Source organism: Strongylocentrotus purpuratus, unplaced genomic scaffold (genome assembly GCF_000002235.5).
Source record: "Strongylocentrotus purpuratus isolate Spur 01 unplaced genomic scaffold, Spur_5.0 spur5_scaffold_20, whole genome shotgun sequence".
Lineage (NCBI taxonomy): Eukaryota > Metazoa > Echinodermata > Echinoidea > Camarodonta > Strongylocentrotidae > Strongylocentrotus > Strongylocentrotus purpuratus.
In genome coordinates this window covers 27,203,797-27,224,878 of record NW_022145606.1, presented here as the reverse complement: position 1 = coordinate 27,224,878, position 21,082 = coordinate 27,203,797, and the positions used below count along the sequence as shown (strand labels likewise).

At 34.1% G+C, this 21,082-nt stretch overlaps 2 protein-coding genes across 2 annotated transcripts; both read left to right on the top strand.

Annotated features, from left to right (window-relative positions):
- Positions 1–680: 680 nt before the first annotated feature.
- Positions 681–14,369, top strand: LOC115927664 (tryptophan 2,3-dioxygenase-like). The gene is made up of 7 exons (XM_030993811.1): positions 681–694; positions 2,236–2,300; positions 10,397–10,469; positions 10,983–11,119; positions 12,193–12,326; positions 13,108–13,245; positions 14,238–14,369. The coding sequence occupies exons 1-7, from the start codon at positions 681–683 to the stop codon at positions 14,367–14,369; spliced, it is 693 nt and encodes a 230-aa protein (XP_030849671.1).
- A 1,440-nt stretch (positions 14,370–15,809) lies between these two features.
- LOC589461 (tryptophan 2,3-dioxygenase-like) lies at positions 15,810–20,688 on the top strand. Its single transcript, XM_030992579.1, has 5 exons — positions 15,810–15,907; positions 16,829–16,937; positions 18,113–18,250; positions 18,523–18,616; positions 19,332–20,688. Exons 1-5 carry the CDS (start codon positions 15,893–15,895, stop codon positions 19,441–19,443), a joined length of 468 nt encoding a protein of 155 aa, XP_030848439.1. The 5' UTR covers positions 15,810–15,892; the 3' UTR covers positions 19,444–20,688.
- Positions 20,689–21,082: the final 394 nt, after the last annotated feature.

The following is a 21,082-nucleotide window of genomic DNA, read 5'->3' as shown; positions in this document are numbered from 1 at the left end:
ACAATGCAATTCACTTCAAAGCATATTATAAAGAGAGAGAGAGAGAGAGAGAGCGAGAGAGAGAGAGAGAGAGAGCGAGAGAGAGAGAGAGAGAGAGAGCGAGAGAGAGAGAGAGAGAGAAAGAGTGGGAGAAGGAGAAGAAAAGAGAAGAATACTTAAGAATAGGGGGGAAAAGAAGGAGAGGAAAAACACTAAGAATGCGAAACATGAAATGAACAAATAAAGTTCTACCCAGTTCTACAAACCAATAAAATGGTTTCCTTTTGCAATTCATTTTGTAATTTCGATTCTCTAGGTATGGCAAATGAAATATGTGCATGATGTATTATTTTAATAGTGAATAAAATATTGCACCACGCGTGATTATACATTTTGAGATTATCTTTAAGGAATATATTTAAATTAACAAACACCGAACGGTGAAAACTCGCTAATGAAGCAAAGATTAAAGGAACAATACTTGCTGCCTTTTGATCAATTAATTTTTTTCTCTGTTAACTACATAACTCGTGACATAAATCGTGTAATCGGAAAAGCCCCTCCAAAACCCTCGAAATTGTATTATCATTTTCTTTACGATGAAAGTTTGCCCTATCATCAGAATAGTCGGTTACTATTTGCTTAATATCATTTATGTTTATATTATGTTAAGACCAGAAAAGGCAGACATCCAGATAACGATGGCGTACGAGAGGTACGTGGATGTTGAGATAATGCTCTCCTGTTTTCAAGTTCAATTTTCTAGGTACGACAAACTTAATATGAGCGAAATGTATTATCGCAATCATGATCGAAAATGCAAAATAGGATTTTTTCATATACAGATATTGCCTCATGCGTGATTATATATATATATATATATATTTGAAATTATCATATTAACATAGGACCCAATAAATTAAATGAAATGAAGTAAATGAAACTGTTTAGTGGAAGAGGAGTCCGATGCAATTAACAAATATTAAATGGTGATAACTCGCTAATTCAGCAAAGATTAGAAGAACACTAATTGCTGATATTATGTGTTAAAATAGGAGATTGATTGATTCTCCACTTTGTTAACCTCACAGCCCGAGGTTCAATAAATGAATCTCATATTTATAACTCAAGCCAGTAAATTATATTCCTTCAATCACTGTTAATTAGCAAGTTATTACCTTGCAACATATCATGTTATCTGAAACGCCCATTCAAACTCTCCACATTTTATTACTATTTTCATGACGAAAGTTTGCTAAATTGTCGTCGGTTTTTATTTGCTTCCAGTCATTATGTTGTATATTATATTTAGCTCAGATTTATCTGTCATCCACTTAACGCTGACGTATTAGAAACACTTAAACATTGCGAAACTTCCCTCTCTTTCAATTCAATTCAATTTATTCAGCCAGTCATTAAAAACAATTTACAATAATAGGTACTGGTAACATAACAACATAATTACAGATTGTGGACCCCTGAGAAACAAAGCTTGTTAATAAGGCCGACTAACATTACATTTGAATTACTTAAATACATACAATAAACAACAGATACTTATTTTTATGCTGTTACAAATCCATTTTAAATATCTTGCAAACACACTCAGCCATGCGCACCCAATCTCACACAATGCTATAGAAAGAGAGAGAGAGGGAGAGAGAGAGAGGGGGGAGAGAGAGAGGAGAAGGAGGAAAATATTCAAGAAAAAGGGGGAAAAGAAGAAGGAGAGGAAGACCTTGAAGAATTCGAAACATGGCATGAACAAATACAGTTCTACCCAGTTTTAGAAATCAATAAAATGGTTCCTTTTGCAATTTATTTTCTTACTTCGATACTCTAGGTATGGCAAATACAATTATGTGCCTGATAGATTATTGTAATTATGAATAAAAGAGAAACTGCGACATAGCATATATTTCAATCAAATATTGCCTCACACGTGATTATAATTTTTGAGTTTATCTTTTCAGATTTTTGGTGAAAGATAAATATATTTCAATCTACAAACGCCGAACAGTGAAAACTTGCTAATGAAGCAAAGATTAGAGAGACAATACTTGCTGCCTTGTGATCAATTAATTTCTTTCTCTGTTAACCACAGAATTTGTGACATAAATCGTGAAATGGGAAACGCCCCTCTAAACCCTCGAAATTGTATTATCAGTTTCTTTATGATGAAAGTTTGCCCTGTCATCAGAATAGTCGGTAACTATTTGCTTATTATCATTTATGTTTATATTATGTTAAGACCAGAAAAGGCAGACATCCAGTTAATGATGGCGTCAAGAAGTACTTGAACATTGCAGTCGGTATGACAAGTATGATTGTAATCGTAACCAAAAGAGAAACTGCGAAATAGGATTGTTGATATAAAGATATTGGCCCATGCGTGATTATGTATATCTTAGATTATCATATCAACTGTTTAGTTGGAGAGGAATCTAATTCGATTAACAAATATTGAATGATGATAACTCGCTAATTAAGCAGTAATTACAGGAATACTCATTGCTGACATGTGATGAAATTACGAGATTAATTGATTCTCTACTTTGTAAACCTTCAAGGTTCAATAAATGAATCTCATATTTCTAGCTCAAGCCAGCAATTAATAATCATTTCGGTGTTGATATATTTTCTGTTTGTTTTATTGTTTTTTATTTGTTATATATTGTATAATGTATTTCTCTTGAAGGGCGGCAATATAGGGGATCAACCTTGACAGGCCAATGGCCTTTGTTGATCCCTCGCATCCACCATCCTTCATCCTTCTTTCACAGTACCATGTCAATAAATGTTTTTTTTTTATAAATATTTTTATTGTTTAATTTATACTGATTTGTTTGTATATCTTTTGATGTGTTTTTAAAGAGATGTGAAATAAAATTGGATTTGAATTTGAATAATCACTGTTAATGTGTGACTAATCAACTTTGAACATATCGTGTAATCTGAAACGCCCGTTCAAATTCTCCGCATTGTATTACTATTTTCTTTATGATGAAAGTTTGCCATACTGTCAGAGTCGTCGGTTTCTATTTTTTTGCAGTCAACATGTTGTATATTATATTTAGCTCAGATTTATCTATCAACCACTTAACACTGACGTATTAGAAAAACTTAAACATTAATAAACTTCCCTCTCTTTCAATTCAATTCAATTTATTCAACCACTCAGTAAAAACAATTTACAATAACATTGGTACTGGTAACATAATAATATATTTACAGGTTATGGACCCCTGGGAATCAAAGCTTGTTAATAAGTCCCTCTAACATATATTTGAATTAAATATATACATACAACAAAAAAACAGACACTTATTTGTATGCTGTTTAATACAAATCAGTTTTAAATATCTTGCAAACACACTCAGCCATACGCACCCAATCCCACACAATAAAATGGAATGGAATGGAAGACAACTACTTGTTGGTGAATGGGCTACCCCGTGAAAAGATTAGAAATATATATATATAAAACAATTCACTTAAAAGAATATCATAAAACGAGCGATAGGTAGAGAGGGAGAGGGTGAGAGAGAGAGTAAGAGAGAAGGAGGAGAAGAGAGAACAATATTTCAGAAAAAGGGGGTAAGAAGAAGGAGAGGAAGAACAGTAAGAATGCGAAACATGAAGTGAGTAATTAGTTCCCTTTTGCAATTCATTTTTCAACTTCGATACCCTAGGTATGGTAAATAAAATGTTGTGCATGATAGATTATTGTAATTGTGAATAATGGAGAAACTAGGACATAGCATTTATTTCAATCAAATATTGATTATATTGATTATCTTATCAAATATTTGGTGAAAGAGGAATATATTTCAATTTAAAAACTCGCTAATGAAGCAAAGATTAAAGGAACAATACTTGCTGCCTTTTGATCAATTAATTTTTTTCTTTGTTAACTACATAACTCGTGACATAAATCGTGTAATCGGAAAAGCCCCTCCAAAACCCTCGAAATTGTATTATCATTTTCTTTACGATGAAAGTTTGCCCTATTATCAGAATAGTCGGTTACTATTTGCTTAATATCATTTATGTTTATATTATGTTAAGACCAAAAAAGGCAGACTTCCAGTTAATGATGGCGTCAAGAAGTACTTGAACATTGACATAATTCTCTCCTGTTTACAGGTTCAATTTTCTAGGTACGACAAACTTAAAGAGAAGGTTGAGTTCTGGGAAGAGGTGAAAAATAATTTGTGAGCATTACTCATTCTTATTATGCAAGCGTGGAAGAACATCAGTTAAGACATGTTTCCTGAAAAGCATGGCTCTTCAAATGTCTTCATATCCTAAATATACATGTAACATCGTAAAAATCGGGGGGGGGGGCGGTTTTTTACGCCACGTGTTTGTGTAGTCCCATATACATCTTTCTGTGCAAGTGTTTGTAACTTTACAAAGACTTGGCCAAATTTCTTATCATTTTGATGATTCCAGAACCTTGCAATACACACAAATTCTTATATGCTAGATGATCAACCTTTTCTGGTCGGTTCCACACCGTTTCTTTCTCAATGCAATCGCATGACCATAACTCAACTTTATCTTTAATATGAGCGAAATGTATTATCGCAATCATGATCGAAAATGCAAAATAGGATTTTTTTCATATACAGATATTGCCTCACGCGTGATTATATATATATTTAAGATTATAATATTAACATAGGACTCAATAAATGTAATGAAATGAAATGAATGAAACTGTTTAGTGGAAGAGGAGTCCGATGCGATTAACAAGTATTAAATGGTGATAACTAGCTAATTCAGCAACGATTAGAAGAACACTAATTGCTGATATTATGTGTTAAAATAGGAGATTGATTGATTCTCCAAATTTTTAACCTCACAGCCCGAGGTTCAATAAACGAATCTCATATTTATAACTCAAGCCAGAAATTACATTCCTTCAATCACTGTTAATTAACAAGTTATCACCATGCAACATATCGTGTAATCTGAAATGCCCATTCAAATTCTCCACACTTTATAACTATTTCATTATGACGAAAGTTTGCTACATTGTCGGAGCCGTTCGTTTTTATTTGTTTGCAGTCAACATGTTGTATATTATATTTAGCTCAGATTTATCTGTCAACGTCTTAACACTAACGTATTACAAAAACTTAAACATTGAGAACCTTCCCTCTCTTTCAATTCAATTCAATTTATTCAACCAATCATTGAAGACAATTTACAATAACATGGTACTGGTAACATAACCACATAATTGCAGATTATGGACCCCTGAGAAACAAAGCTTATAAATAAGGTCCACTTACATTCATATGAATAAGATAAATACATAAAACAAAAAACATATATTCATATTTATGCTGTTACAAATCAGTTTTCCATATCTTGCAAACACACTCGGCCTTACGCACCCAATCCCACACAATGCAATTCACTTCAAAGCATATTATAAAGAGAGAGAGAGAGAGAGCGAGAAAGAGAGAGAGAGAGAGAGAGAGAGAGAGAGCGAGAGAGAGAGAGAGAGAGAGAGAGCGAGAGAGAGAGAGAGAGAGAGAGAAAAAAAAAAGAGGGAGAAGGAGAAGAAAAGAGAAGAATATTTAAGAATAGGGGGGAAAAGAAGGAGAGGAAAAACACTAAGAATGCGAAACATGAAATGAACAAATAAAGTTCTACCCAGTTCTACAAACCAATAAAATGGTTTCCTTTTGCAATTCATTTTGTAATTTCGATTCTCTAGGTATGGCAAATGAAATATGTGCATGATGTATTATTTTAATAGTGAATAAAATATTGCACCACGCGTGATTATACATTTTGAGATTATCTTTAAGGAATATATTTCAATTAACAAACACCGAACGGTGAAAACTCGCTAACGAAGAAAAAATTTGAGAAACAATATATTGCTGCCTTGTGATTAATTAATTTCTTTCTCTGTTAACCACAGAATTCTTGACATAAATCGTGTAATGGGAAACGCCCCTCCAAAAACCCTAGAAATTGTATTATCATCTTCTTTATGATGAAAGTTTGCCCTATCATCATAATAGTCGGTTACTATTTGCTTATTATCATTTATGTTTGTATTATGTTAAGACCAGAAAAGGCAGACATCCGGTTAATGATGGCGTCAAGAAGTACTTGAGCATTGAGATAATTCTCTCCTGTTTACAGGTTCAATTTTCTAGATACGACAAGTATGATTGTAATCGTGACCTAAAGAGAAACGGCGAAATAGGATTGTTGATATAAAAATATTGGCCCATGCGTGATTATGTATATCTTAGATTATCATATTAACTGTTTAGTTGGAGAGGAATGTAATGCGATTAACAAATATTGAATGGTGATAACTCGCTAATTAAGCAATGATTAGAGGAATACTAATTGCTCAAATCTGCTAAAATTACGAGATTAATTGATTCTCTACTTTGATAACCTCAGAACTCGAGGTTCAATCCATTAATCTCATATTTCAAACTCAAGTCGCCAATTAATATTCCTCTGATTATTGTTTAAGTAGCGACTTATCATCATTCAATTAATCGCATTAGATTTCTCTCCAACTAAACAGTTAATATGATAATCTAAGATATACATAATCTCGCATGGGCCAATATTTGTATATCAACAATCCTATTTCGCAGTTTCTCTTTTGGTCATGATTACAATCGTACTTGTCATACCTAGAAAATTGAACCTGTAAACAGGAGAGAATTATGTCAATATTCAAGTACTTCTTGACGCCAACATTAACTGGATGTCTGCCTTTTCTGGTCTTAACATAATATAAACATAAATGATAATAAGCAAATAGTAACCGACTATTCTGATGATAGTGCAAACTTTCATCATAAAGAAAATAATTTCGAGGGTTTAGAGGGGCGTTTCCCATTACACGATTTATGTCACAAATTCTGTGGTTAACAGAGAAAGAAATTAATTGATCACAAGGCAGCCAGTATTGTTCCCCTAATCTTTGCTTCATTAGCGAGTTTACACCATTCAAGAAATCGTGTTTAATCGAGGTACAATCAATTAATTTCATTTTTTGAGCACAGGTCAGGAGTTGATTTTCTTAATATTATCATTGCTTAATTTGCAATACGTCACCATTTATCAAAGGACCCTTGTAATCGGAAACGCCCCTCTCAAACCCTAGAATTTCTTTACTTTTATTTTCTTTATAAATGAAAGTTTGCTCCATCGACTGAGTAGTCGGTAATTATTTGCTAACAGTCATTATGTTATATATTATGTTAAGATCAGCATAAACAGACATGCCCTGAACGTTGACGTATAAAAATGGTATTAAACATTCAGTAGCAGCTCTTTCCGTTGTAATTTTTGATGCCATTGGTCCGGCAAATATGTGCGTGATATATTTATTTAATTATGACCGAAAGACTGAGTAGCCAGTAAATAATTGCTTACAGTCATTACTTTTTATATTATATTTTGACTAGGATGAACAGACAAGCACTGAACGTTGGGGTTTGAGAACCAATTCAAATTAAGAAACTGCTCTTTTCTGTGCAGCTTCTATGTCCTCTAGGTACGGCAAACATGTTATTATAATGTTCTTTATGATAAAAGTTTGCCCCATCGTACGAGTATTCGGTAACTATTTGCGTATTATCATTATGCTATATATTACGTTAAAGGGATCTGGTAACTCTGTCTTGGATTCTGAAACAAAATCCTGGGTTTAGCTCATGCTGCAATGATAATTATAAACCTTTAGGTCATTCAGGAACCCCATGACTTTTACAAGCCGATTGCCTGTCTGAGTATCAAGATATTTATGATTGGAATTCGAAACCAAATTTTGCGTTTGCAAAAAGGTTTTCATAATACGACAGTCTATTGGGGAAAACGAGTATGGTAAAACCGGTCACTCAACGATTTTTACTTTTTTTAAGGCACTTCTTGATAATTTTGAAACGCGATTTTTTTTTTGGCTTCAATATTATTCCATATTACAGACACTGATAACACGTAGGGTCGTGCATTTCAGATTTAACATTGTTAAACGATGCCTAAAAGACCAGAAAAGGCAGACCACCAGTCAATGGTGACGTAATAGAACTACTTGAACATTGAGAAAATACTCTTTCATATGCCAATTCCATGTCCCAGGTACGGCACATATGTGCATGACATATTAGTGTACTTGTGACCGAAAGATAAACTCCAACTTAGGATTTTTAATAAGCCAATATTTGTTTATTTATCTTACCAACGGCTTGGTTCTTAATATATCTTTGTCTTTCGCAGTGCCGTATCATATCGGTTAAATAGGCTGGTTTATCCAGGGATTATTAAACCCTTTCATCGAAATCTGTTCAATTTCATTTAAAACAAGCTTGCCCTAATTTCTGATCGATAGTACCTCCCATTTTTCATTTACGAATAAAAGAGGTAAGTTGAACTTTTAGTTTCATTACGGCACATGAAGAGTTTGGGATTCAGTTTAGGTGAGTTTAACAAAAGGCTATATAGATAAATATATATATATAAATGTGTGACTGTATGTATCCATGGAATGTATGAATTTTATTCTACATCTTTTTTGTCTCTATCAGTTAATTTGCTGAAATATGTCATCTTTGTTCAGTGCTCTAATGATTAAATATTGTTTATAAACATTATTATGTATTACTGTATTAATTGACATAAGCATCAAAGATTTACATTACTGTGATTATTTTTTGTTTCTGTATTATCATTCGTAACGATTCACATAATTTAAGTGGAATATAATTATTGTTGATTGGAATCGAACAAAGATCTCGAAAGAATTTTTTTCTGACAATTTCTTGGTTTTTCGTCACTGTAACGGCAACTGCCAAATGATACTTTTTTGTTGTGCGTGTTTGTGTGCGTATCTTCATTCTGTACCCATGTTCTTTTATAGAAGTATGTCGTGGGTTTGCTTTATATCATGTTGGTATCTAGTTGATTTTACGAGTAAATAACTAAAATGTAATAACACTGGTAACCCCCCCCCCCCAACATGAAATGCAAACGTGGTTTAAATCTAATTCGATACTATTGTTTACAAATGTTGCTGAAATGACAATTTAAAACGTAGTTTGTAGGCCAACATCTTGGTCTTTATCGTCGATATTTGCATCCCCTCCCTTAAAAAACCAATTGCCCATTATGCCACCTGGTGGTAAGGCGGATTTTAGTTGTGCCCCCTCCAAAAAAAAAAGATAGTTTTTGCTCATTACGCCACCCAACCGGGGAATGATGAATAAATGAATGAAATCAGTATATAAATATGAGTATTTCAAATCTCAGATTCCTATTATGCATATTATTGGGGATCACTAAGGCCGTATCATAAATTAAAAACTATTATTACATCCCCCAACAAAAAGGCATTTGAATGTTTACTGAATTCAAGTCAATTATATATTGCAATTTTGCATACAACTGTAAAAAAATTACATTAATTCAAATATAATATGGCGTTTTATAGGCCACATTTAGAGGAAAATGTCAAATGTCATTACCGTCATATAAAAATTAAATATTATTATTATTATTATTATTATTAGAAGACGGGTAAGTCTCCTATTATAGATGCAAATAGGTTATAACTTGTAGTTTAAATATGAAACTTTCCCAGACAATATCGAAGTCTGTGATTTTATACATTTATTTATGTATATATTTATCATTGTGTTTATCACTATAATTATTATTGATGGTGTTATTGTTACTTTTATTTTGATTTATACGATTATTATTATTATTATTGTTCGTTTTGTAACTATCATTATCACTACAATTATTATACATTGACTGAAAAAGACCTTCGAGTTATAGTTTTTACTTTAACATTTTAAAGTCAATTCAATTCATTATTAGTTTCATTAATTTCATAAATTATAAAAACATACTTTATAATAAACATTGGCGCTGGAACATTGTATTAAAAAGCAAATGGCTTTGCAAAAACACAGAGATTCCCCTTACAATCACAATATTGAAAACAGAAAATACAGAAAACAAACAAATCAGATAATGAAACGAAAATCATTGGCATATTACAAACACTTAACAAAACTATTTTTGTTTCTTTTCCTAGCATCATGTAACTCACGTAAAGCCATACTGTCCTACTTGTGGTTACTTGCTCCCTCTATATAGAACACAATGCCTAATCGGTGACCATTGGTCCCCCATGATCCGCTTTTTCTTATGTTAATTGAGAGCTAAGCTGATGAGATAACCACCTGTCCAGTGACCTTTCATGGTGGTCTAATCCCTCCTATAGATTAGTACAGATAAGCTTTAATATATCGTAGTGTTCGTTTGTATTCTTTGTATCTTGACTTTGCCTTTGCCGTATAAAATAGTTTGGTAATAATACCAATATTATACTGATATATGATTCTTCCTCTTCCAATAGATACAACGACTGATATTGACAAACTTTGGGACAGCAGATCGAATTCTCTTCAAAGGATGGCCGCCAATAATGGGTAAATGTTTCATGATGGGATCGGAGTGGTGCACAATTTACTTTTTGGGGTATTGAGTCATAGAGTCAAAAAGTTAGTAATAAAAAGACAGAAACATAGCAATTAAATAACAATATATTATAACAAGTCATGGAGATGCAAATACAATAATGTATAATTTGAGTCATAAATTGATCATATAGAAGATTGAATATTGTGTTGAAATGAATTAAATAAGCAGCATAATTCAGATTCATCGCCGGACTGTCGATCACAAGGTCCGCAGTTCGAGTCCCGCCGCGGCACTAATGTCCTTTGGCAAGACGTTGATCTACATTTGCCACACTCAACCCAGGTGTTGTAAATGGGCACCTGGCAGGAATTAATTCCTTGAAATGCTGGAGCGCTGTATAAAAAAACGGCAGCTAGGCTAAAGCCGGGGTAATAATGAGGCACCTCGGAATAAAATTATCTAGATAGACGGCGCTATAGAAATGCCTATTATTATTTTTATTCTTATTATATTGTGTTTAGATCAGAAGAAAAAGAGGCAACCCTGACGTATGAGAACTACTTGAACATTGAGAAACTGCTCTCTTGTTTGCAACTTCGATGTCCGAAATTCGGCAAATATGTGCATGATGAGCATCTGTTCATTACCATGCATCAAGGTATATGCATTTGCTATTACTACTTCTACTCCTGCATGTATTATTATTATTACTACTTTTACAACTACACATATTATTCTTATCATTATCATCATTATTATTTTTATTAGTAGTATTACTGCATTCTTAATCAGGATTTTTATTATTATTATTACTATAACTACTACTTTAGAAAGTCAACTAAAGTTACATATTATATTGATTCAATTACTATAATGTATGTAATAGCTCTATTATTATTCTACTACTGCTACTACTACTATTACTACTACCATTACTACTACTACAACTAGTATTACTAATATTACTACTACTACTAATACTTCTACTGATACTACTTCATTACTACAGACTACTACTACTACTACTACTACTACTACTACTACTACTACTACTTATAATAATAATACTACAACAACTTCTACTACGCTTTTAATGCTACTACTACTTGTGCAACTACATGTACTTATTTTTGTGCTACCACTAATATTAATGTGCTTAAACTACTACTACTACTGGTTATAATTATTCCACTTCTTATTTCTTTTTCTACTACTACTACTACTACTACTACTACTACTACGAAGAAAACAACTTTTATTTTCACTACTACTCTACTATCTAAACAACAACATATTCTCCTACAACTATAATGCCTGCTACTACTACTACTATACTCCTACAATTACTGCCTCGTTCTCTTTCATTTTACCTCTGTCTCTGATTTGTCCTCATTAAAGTGTAAGGGATAAATCGTATTACATGTTTACTCACTTTAAATGCCATTATTTTTGTAGTGTAAGCATAACTTAATTTCGTTTAGTATTTATCTTCAGCAAAAAAAAGTTTTTTAAAAGATGGTGACCACAATTTTACATTATGTGCTCATTACCCCCACCCCGTTGAGCAACCCCCCCCCCCCCGCGTATTCGCCAGCTGATTTACCGATAAATATTTCTAAAAAATTACCCCCCCCCCCGCTTGGGCCCCCGCCCTCGCCCCCGGCTGGATCCGCCCCTTGCACTTTATTTCTTATTGTTATCAATATCAACCAATTTCGTTTTTGCTACCAGCCTACGAATTGTGGTTCAAGCAGACAATCCATGAGGTTGATTCCATACGTGAAATTCTGAATGAAAGGCCGTTTGATGAGAAGAAGATGCTTATGGTGAACAACCGAATGGATCGGATTATCCTAATCCTGAAGGTATAGTATGTTGGATTAGAAACTGTAACTCGTAATGAATTGGATGATTCTAAACCTGAAGATCTAGTATGTTAGATTATTAATAAATTATAACTCAGAGCTGATCACATTATCATAATCGTAAAGGTATATTATACTGCATTATTATTAATCGGTAACTCAGAAACCGTTGGATTTACGTAATTGTGATTTTTATTTTGCTGCATTAGTCTTAAACTCTAACTCAGAATGGATCAGATTGTCTTACTCTTTGAATTAGTGGATTAGTATTACATTTTGAGCTCAGAATGGATCACATCATCCTAATTTTAAGGTAGTTTGTAGGAATAGTCATGGAATCTGAATCAAAATATATTTGTTTATCGTATTCCATTTACCTCGCTCTCAGCTCAAGGAATGAGGGTTTGACTCCCATCCTAGAACTAATTGGCAAAACTTCACTCCACATTGTTGCCACTCTTGGCCTAGGATTAATTTGGAGCTGCCTTATCAAAATATGCTGGTGTTATATTAAAATTGCAAGGAGAATTGAGAGAAATTGATGGAAAGTTTGGATCAATTTATTGATACCACAAATGTGTGTAGTCCCAAATAGTCATTTCTGTGTAAAGCTTATTTGATTTCAACAAGGCTGAAACAGTGTCTTTAATTTAGATCAAATCTTTTGTACAACAAAGGGCTTTATACTGTTTTTACTAGCTTTCCAGTCATTTTCTTCACATCACCAGGACTTAACTTAAATTGGAGTTAACTCTTTTTGTTATTTGTAATTTTTAAATAGCTTATGCTGGATCAACTGACCATCTTGGAAACAATGTCACCCCTCTCTTTCTTCAACTTCCGGGATTATCTGGCACCGGCATCTGGTTTCCAAAGTGCTCAATTTCGAGTATTCGAGAACAAAATGGGTATCAAACCGGTAAATCTGATTTAATTGTTCTATTTATTTTTCAGGAGATATTACTCATTTTAGATCACGTTTACTATTTGTTTATCATATACATGTATTGTTTACATTTCATTTTAATAGAAATATATTTTGAAATAAGGATTTTAGGGAAAGGCAAATGTAATGTCGGTTCTATGACCGACATGCTAGTTTTGTATCAAAGTAATGCATTGTACATTCGCTGCATCTCTCCATCCAGGTGTTAAACGGGTACTAGATATGACTTAATGTTGCACGCGTCTGTGAAATAACGCCCGGAAGGAGTGCTTCCATGGGAGTGGAAAATACGCATACGACGATCAGGTTAAAACTATATCTCTCAAGAGCTATTAAAGATGCGTGCGTCGTTGAAATGTTGCTATGTGATCAGATATATTATCATTATCATTTTAAAAGCTCTATATTTATTTCAAGTATGACATTTCTTACCCAAATCCATTCATCCCGGTCTCTCTCTCTCTCTCTCTCTCTTTCTCTATTTATTTCTCTCTCATTTTGCCTTTCCCTCTCTCCTGCTGTCCCTTTCTGCCGCTGTCCCCCATTCACATGTTCTCTCTGTCACGCTCTCTTCCAACCTCTATAATACCTCCCCATCTCCTTCTCTCTCTCTTTCTATCTCTCTCTGTCTCTGTCTCTGTCTCTCTTCAAACCTCTCACATCTGTTTTATTTCTCTCTCTATCCCTACCTCCTCTCCTTTCTTCTCTCTTTCTCTATTTGTACCTCCTCTCCTTCCTTCTCTCTCCCGCTCTTTCTCTTCAAACCTCTCAAATCTCTCTCTCTCTCTCTCTCTCCCTACTTCCTCTCTTCCTCCTCTCTCCCTATCTCTACCTGCTCTCTCTATCCCCTTATCTGTCTCTCTCTCTGTCTCCCTATCTCTCTCTTTCTCTCTCTCTCTCTGTCTCTCTCTCTATATCCCTATCTGTCTCTCTCTCTCTCTCTCTGTCTCTCTCTCTCTCCACAGGATAACCGTATCCAGTACATGAAGCAAGATTATGCGGCGCAGTGTAATCCAATCAAACACGGTGACATTCAAAAAGCAGTCGAAGAGGACACTCTCTTCCAACTCGTAGAGGTATGGGGCGCCATCTTCTAAAGGCTCGTTTAAATATGACGCGGTAAAATGATAAATGGGCTTTTTGTTATAATAATGGGAATCGTGAATCGTATTCATTTCATAGAATAAAGAAAGAAAAAAAAAACGCGGTTTTGTCGCGGTATATCTGAACTGCAATGGGCTGGTATGAACCCGAATTATGACTTACTTTGGATCCCGTTTTTAAGTAAACAATCTTTGAGTTGCTGATGAGTAGTCCTTTATCAAAGCAGGTAAGACGGAAATAAGTTTTTAAGAGGTATCGAAACAATCTTTGAGTTGCTGATGAGTAGTCCTTTATTAAAGCAGGTAAGACGGAAACAAGTTTTTAAAAGGTATCGCTTGTCTGCTATCGACAAAACCAACTAGATATTTGGATTGCCCTCGACCTTAGGGGCAGAGTATATAACCAACATCGCTACAACTGCTATAACATATTTTCAATAGTGCCATATTTTTGGCGATGGCTTATAGATTTTATACCAAAGCATCACGCGCGCATCATGAATGCATTGTGTAGGACACGGTTGTCGACAAGTATGAACATTGCGAGCAGCAGAAGTCTGCATAAGTGATATGAAGAAGTGTCAGTGGCATAGCCTGTCTTTAAAGACGCATAATAGTTGGTTCTGTTGGGTAATTCGACATCATCCGGGTGTTCACCAGGATTAGCCTTCAGTTGTATGATCAACTGGCCTTATGTTATGCTCTGCATTTTCCACCTACCCCCTATATGGTTAAGTCCTTATCTTACTTTTCCCTCGACCAAAGACTCTCTGGGATTGATGGGACAACGCGATTTATTTGTGCGGGACTTATGCACCAAATAAAGGGACTTTGTAACATTGTTCAGATAAGAGAAAATGGTGCTACGGTAATGACTTTAATGCTAGATGTAAAATTAAAGATAATCTGAAAGTTTGAGTGAAAACAGATCATTATTAATGATACAAAATTGGTTAACACTGATGTAATCGATTCCTTAATTCTCCCAACTATATCATTACACTTAAATTACAGTTCAGGTAAATGTAAATCGTAACAAAGCAATTGATTGGCTCTATATACCATTCCAGACATTTAAGTGTTAACAGGTTTTTAAAAGCCTGTCTTATGTTTTGTTTCCATGGAACAACCGTTAGGAAAATTCAAAAAAGGTTGGGAGACTTCACTGTAATTTTGTGTCGCACAGTGACACCATGACAAAAAAATAATATCTTTGTGTTCTGAGAATGTTATCATGATTGTTTGCATGTTAGAGGGTTATTACAGTAAAATGAATATATTAAGTATCATTTCATACACAAATTACGCAGTTTTTTCTTCAACCTTCACCCAGTTAGGTGTTGGTGATTTATGACCTTCTGCACATAGAAACTGAGGACCATCTCCTTTTAACTTAACAGCATTTATTTTTGTTGTAATTACAGCGGTGGCTTGAGCAGACCCGTGGTTTAGAACCCGATGGCTTTAACTTTTGGAAGAGATTCGAGGGGAAAGTAGGTGACCGTCTGAAAGACATCATGACAAGGGCTACTGTGAGTATTCAAAACAAATATTTAAAGCTTTGAATGTTAGGCTTCCAACGACAAGTTTTAATTAATGCAAATAAACCTTTTCGCTTGCACATAGTATACAAAGGTCGCGAGCTCGATCTTGAACTCAAAAAGTCAGACAAAATCTTGGAACCACGGGATTTGAACGTGTCCTAATGTCGGACTGATGAATATCAATAGGCCAGAATGAGTCAGGAAAATGAGGCGTTTCTTTCCAGTTCATCGTGACTGTGCCATGGACCATGCAATAGTGGCCTTGGGGTGGAGTCACTGCAAGGTTAGCGTTACCTGGCAATTTATATCACAAGATCGAGCATGCGCAGAAAGGGCAGAACGTTTAATTCTGTTCAGTGTCATTTTACGAACACGATTTAGTTACTGTATATCATCAATATTTATCATTGCGGAGCAATTAAACACTTGATTAATATGTGTGTTTGCATATTACATTGTACACAAGGATTGCATATTCGTCGCATGCCCTTTATCGTTTAATTTGTGCACCGCACCACGTGAAGATATTAGATGGTATATGCAGATGACACCCAAGTTTATGCTGTTTTGAAACGGGATTCCGATTATTCTGTCAATACCAAACTTGAAAGATGTATAAACAACATCAAAGCTTGGTCCAAGGTTATACTTCATGGCGCTTAGAGTTCGGTGAAAAGCGCTTGATAAGCACCGCTTTAAAAAAAATTATTATATTACAACAATCCTGTCGTCAATGGGTGCATATACTGTATTGTAAAAAAAAATGCACGACCATTAGACCATGTAGAGCTGGCTTGCGCAATCAAATGAGCTTATAGTTTTCTTTTGAAATGAGTCGTGTTCTTTATGTTTTCTATTTCTTTTCTTTGGTATTATTTCATTTTTATTCTTCTTTTTCACTGTGTATAGGTGGCTGATGCTGATCATAAGCCAGGTTTACTACAGGAGCACGAGGCATGCAAGGCCATCTTTGATAAAGTGCTCACTGAGGCGGAATATCAAAAATTACTGACTAGGAGTATGTATTATTTAAAATTGTTTAGTCGACTTTTGTTTCAATTGTGACACAAAGTATTCATATAAATGATTTCAAATTATAATGGTTTCAATTTGTACCCACATTTTCCCTTTTGCTCTACTGCTTGTGTTCTTCCCCTTTTGTCTCTATCTGTTCCTAATTTTCCTCTCTACCAAATTGTTGTCAATATGGGGTAAATGTGGGTATAAATACATTGCCCATGGGATTTAGATTGTTCGGAATTGATTTGATTTAAATATCTTTATAATGTATATCTTTTTACGAACACATTCTGTACCTGAAAACCCACACAAGTACTTGTATCAGTCGTAAAGTTAAGGGGGAAAAAGAGTTCAAAAATGAAATCTAGAAAATATATTTATGAACAACAATGCAGAAATATATTTAAAATGCATTATTCATCCACAAAATATATGTTTGACGAGAATTGTTGACAGACCAAAAGAACAGCAATAATACCACATTGCTCTGAAAGAAAGCAGCACAAAATAAAAAGATTGGTGACACTTTAAATGGAATCCGACAAACAGAATCACTATGAGGACTTTATTTTTTGCCGAATCGGTAACGTCACTGTGATGTTGTGAAATTTCATTTTTATTTCAAAATGTAAGATTCAGTAGGGGCCTTTTGACAATATCCATAATAAAATGCTGTCAACAATATACTAATAATATTTTTATACACGACAAATGGCATAATTGTTTGCTATTACATCACAATTTACTGGCTATTTTGTCAATTTGAGACTCGAACAGATGCATTGATTTTTCATTTCAAACTTGTATTACTTCCTTATTATTGGTCCAATTTATTTCAAACACTGGCGCGTCTGTTTATCTCATTATTATTGTTATTTATATTTAAATCTTGTATTGGTTTACCTTTACATAAATAAACTCATTACAAACGTTGGATTACCCTTTATTAACTCATAGCCTGCCATAAGTTTGCATGCACGCTACCGTTATTGCGCTATTCATAGAACCATCGCGTCAATCAGATTATCTCAAAATAAACATGGCACCGGGGGATTTGGGAATTTGGACAATGGGGATTAGCCCTGTGGCATGATAAGTGTTAATGAATGCATAGAAATTATATGAAATTATATCACATCTCGTCTTTTCCTGTAAATGCTTGCTTGGTTTCAGAGGACGTCAGCCTTTCCCACAAAGCCCTACAGGGGGCGCTCATGATCTCGCACTACCGACACGAGATCCGTTTCCAGCAGTCCTATCAGTTCCTGACAAAGCTGATTGATGTGGACGCCCTCATGAACAAGTGGAGATGTAAGTACATGTCAACTCTACACTAGGGACTTTTAGATTTTTACGTCGACATAGTGGACTGGTACGTGTGCCATTCTGCCAGTGTCTTAAAAGGACGTCACACGTAGCAGTCCACTATGTTGAGGTGCAAATCTAAAAGTCCATAATGACATTGCTCCTATGAATACACCAGTGGCTTTACGAGATGTAAGCTAAATAAAAAGAATCAAAAACAGAAAATTCCTTCGACCGACGTTATATCATTATATATTACATGTATTATTATTTTACAGACCACCATGTGTTTATGGTGCATCGTATGATCGGTGCCAAGCCGGGAACTGGGGGATCCGCATCCGGGTATCACTACCTTCGCTCAACCATCAGGTAAATAGTTACAAGTATTTAAATTTGTTTGTTTTTAAATCGGCCCCAATATGCCTACACCGGTTTGACTTTGTTTGTAGCATTGAAATGCACAATAATGGGTTATGCAAATCTTCAATCAACAACAATACGGTCAAATGTATGCTGAATGTGAAAGTACTGAAAAATGTAGATTCATGAATTGACTTTCTTAATGTGCTTCAATTTATCAAATTATCCATGTTTCAACAAAGGATTTGAAAAATTAAGTTTTAATTTGGAGGAAAAAAATAGTAGAGAATTTTTTTACAAATGCCACTTTCCGATTTATATCCAACAAATTTCAGCAAATCTCAATCCACATACATTAATGTATGTATAATTGTTTTCATTCAGGGTTATATACCCACAAATTTAATATCAACCCCCCCCCTCCCCCTCCCCCAAGAAAAAGGAGTGGTATTGAGGGACTTTTACTAAATATTTCGTAGAAGTATTGAATTTAGAAACCTTCAGTGGTCTGATCTTTCTAATTAAGTCATATTCTACTATTCCATGTTTTTATAAAACGATTTTCCTTTGTGATTTCTATCTTTTAAACAAAAGACAAATTAATTAGAGGTTTGGTACAAGTACGAATTTCTTCTCTCCCCAGTGACAAATAGTGTTTTTATGGACCTAAATTTCTATATGTATTGTTGGTTGTGTAAAAGCGCGTATTTTCTCCTTTCTCCAGTGACAAGTATCGCATCTTTCTGGACCTGTTCAACCTGTCCAACTACTACCTGCCCCAAGAGTTTGTTCCTGAGCTCACCGATGGAATGAAAGCCATCCTTTCTCCCAAGTAAAAGTCATCAAGAATGTGTGACTCATTACAAAATACGATCCTAAAGAAGTGAATACAGTCGATCTCTCTCTTTGCGAGTATGAATGAGAAAATATATCTGTTATGAATATTTCAAACTTTTTAAAGAGTAAAGTGTTAATATATTACTTTAAAGAAATATTACCTAATATATGTCTATATTGTTCTGTAAATTCAACTTTGATATTACTTATAATACTACTGGTACTACTACTTCTACAACTACCAAGGGTTTGTTCCAGAGCTCACAAATTAAATGAAAGCTTTCATTTCTCCGAAGTAAAAGTCATCGTGAATATGTGACCCCTTGCAAAATACAATCCAAATTAACTTATCACAGTACAACTCTCTTTCTCTCTGACACTGAATGAGAAAACATCTCTTTTATAAATATTTAAAACTGTTTTAAGAGTAAAGTGTTAATATATTACTTTAAAGAAATATCACGTAATATATGCCTATATTGTTCTGTAAATTTAACCTTCCTTGCTACTACTTCTACAATCTATTAGAGGTGATCACAATGCATCTCTCTTTCTCTCTGACAATGAATGAGAAAATATCTCTTTTATGAATAGTTTAAACTTTTTTGAGACTAAATTGTTAATATATTACTTTAAAGAAATATTACTTAATATATATCTCTATTATTGTTTCTGTAAATTCTACTTTGCTTTTACTGCTACTACTACTACTACTACTACTACTACCAATGGTTTGATCCAGAGCTCACGGATTAAATGAAAGTTATACTTTATCCCAATTAAAAATCACCAAAAAACGTGTAACCTCCGTACATAATACAATGAGTAATAAGTGATCACAGTCTCTCTGAAAATGAATGAGAAAACATCTCTTTGATGAAGATTTATCAATGTTTTAATGCTACAATACCTAATATATTGTTTTCTCCATGCAAATACAATGATAAAGCGAACATTGCAGATATAAATGGACAAACTGGGAAACATAGGTAAAGGCAATCGTGTGAAATAGTAAAGGTAAAACTGAGATGAAAGGGGATATGATTAAAAATGTGGCGCGTTGCTGAAGAAATAACTTGTTCACAGTAAACAACTAAATTATTCATACCCTAAACAAGGTTTTGTAATTTGTTAAAAATGATTTGCCCCGATTTATATCTCTGGAGAATGCCCCATACGAAAGCTTACATATAAAAGTATTTAACGAAAGGCCATAATTAAACCACTCCCCCGTTCTTTCTTGCGCCTTGAGCATCCCTAGAGATGGATATGTTGCGCTTTATAAATATTGTTATTGTTATTATTATTGCGACCGCCCCAAACAAACTTTATGTTCCTATCATACTATTCTGATACAAAAAACAACAACAAGTAGGAATACTGCTACTACTTTTTCTTATACTACTACTACTACTACTACTACTACTACTACTACTACTACTACTACTATTAGAAATGCTGCTGCTACTGCTGCTACTACTACTACTACTACTACTACTACTACTATTTTTTACTACTATTGCTGCTGCTGCTGATAAAACTGCTATTCTGCTATTGCTATTACTACGACCACAACGACGACCGCTGCTGATGCTCTAGCTGCGATTAACTAAAAAATAATTATATTTTGTTCTTTGC

Bases quoted from the DNA above. Each gene is read 5' to 3' on its own strand.
- LOC589461 (XM_030992579.1), top strand. The intron at 16,938-18,112 runs GTATGTATTATT...GCTTGGTTTCAG, and splicing joins TCAAAAATTACTGACTAGGA to AGGACGTCAGCCTTTCCCAC. The intron at 18,251-18,522 runs GTAAGTACATGT...ATTATTTTACAG, and splicing joins CCTCATGAACAAGTGGAGAT to ACCACCATGTGTTTATGGTG.
- LOC115927664 (XM_030993811.1), top strand. The intron at 2,301-10,396 runs GTATGATTGTAA...CTCTTCCAATAG, and splicing joins CATTGCAGTCGGTATGACAA to ATACAACGACTGATATTGAC. The intron at 10,470-10,982 runs GTAAATGTTTCA...TATTGTGTTTAG, and splicing joins AGGATGGCCGCCAATAATGG to ATCAGAAGAAAAAGAGGCAA.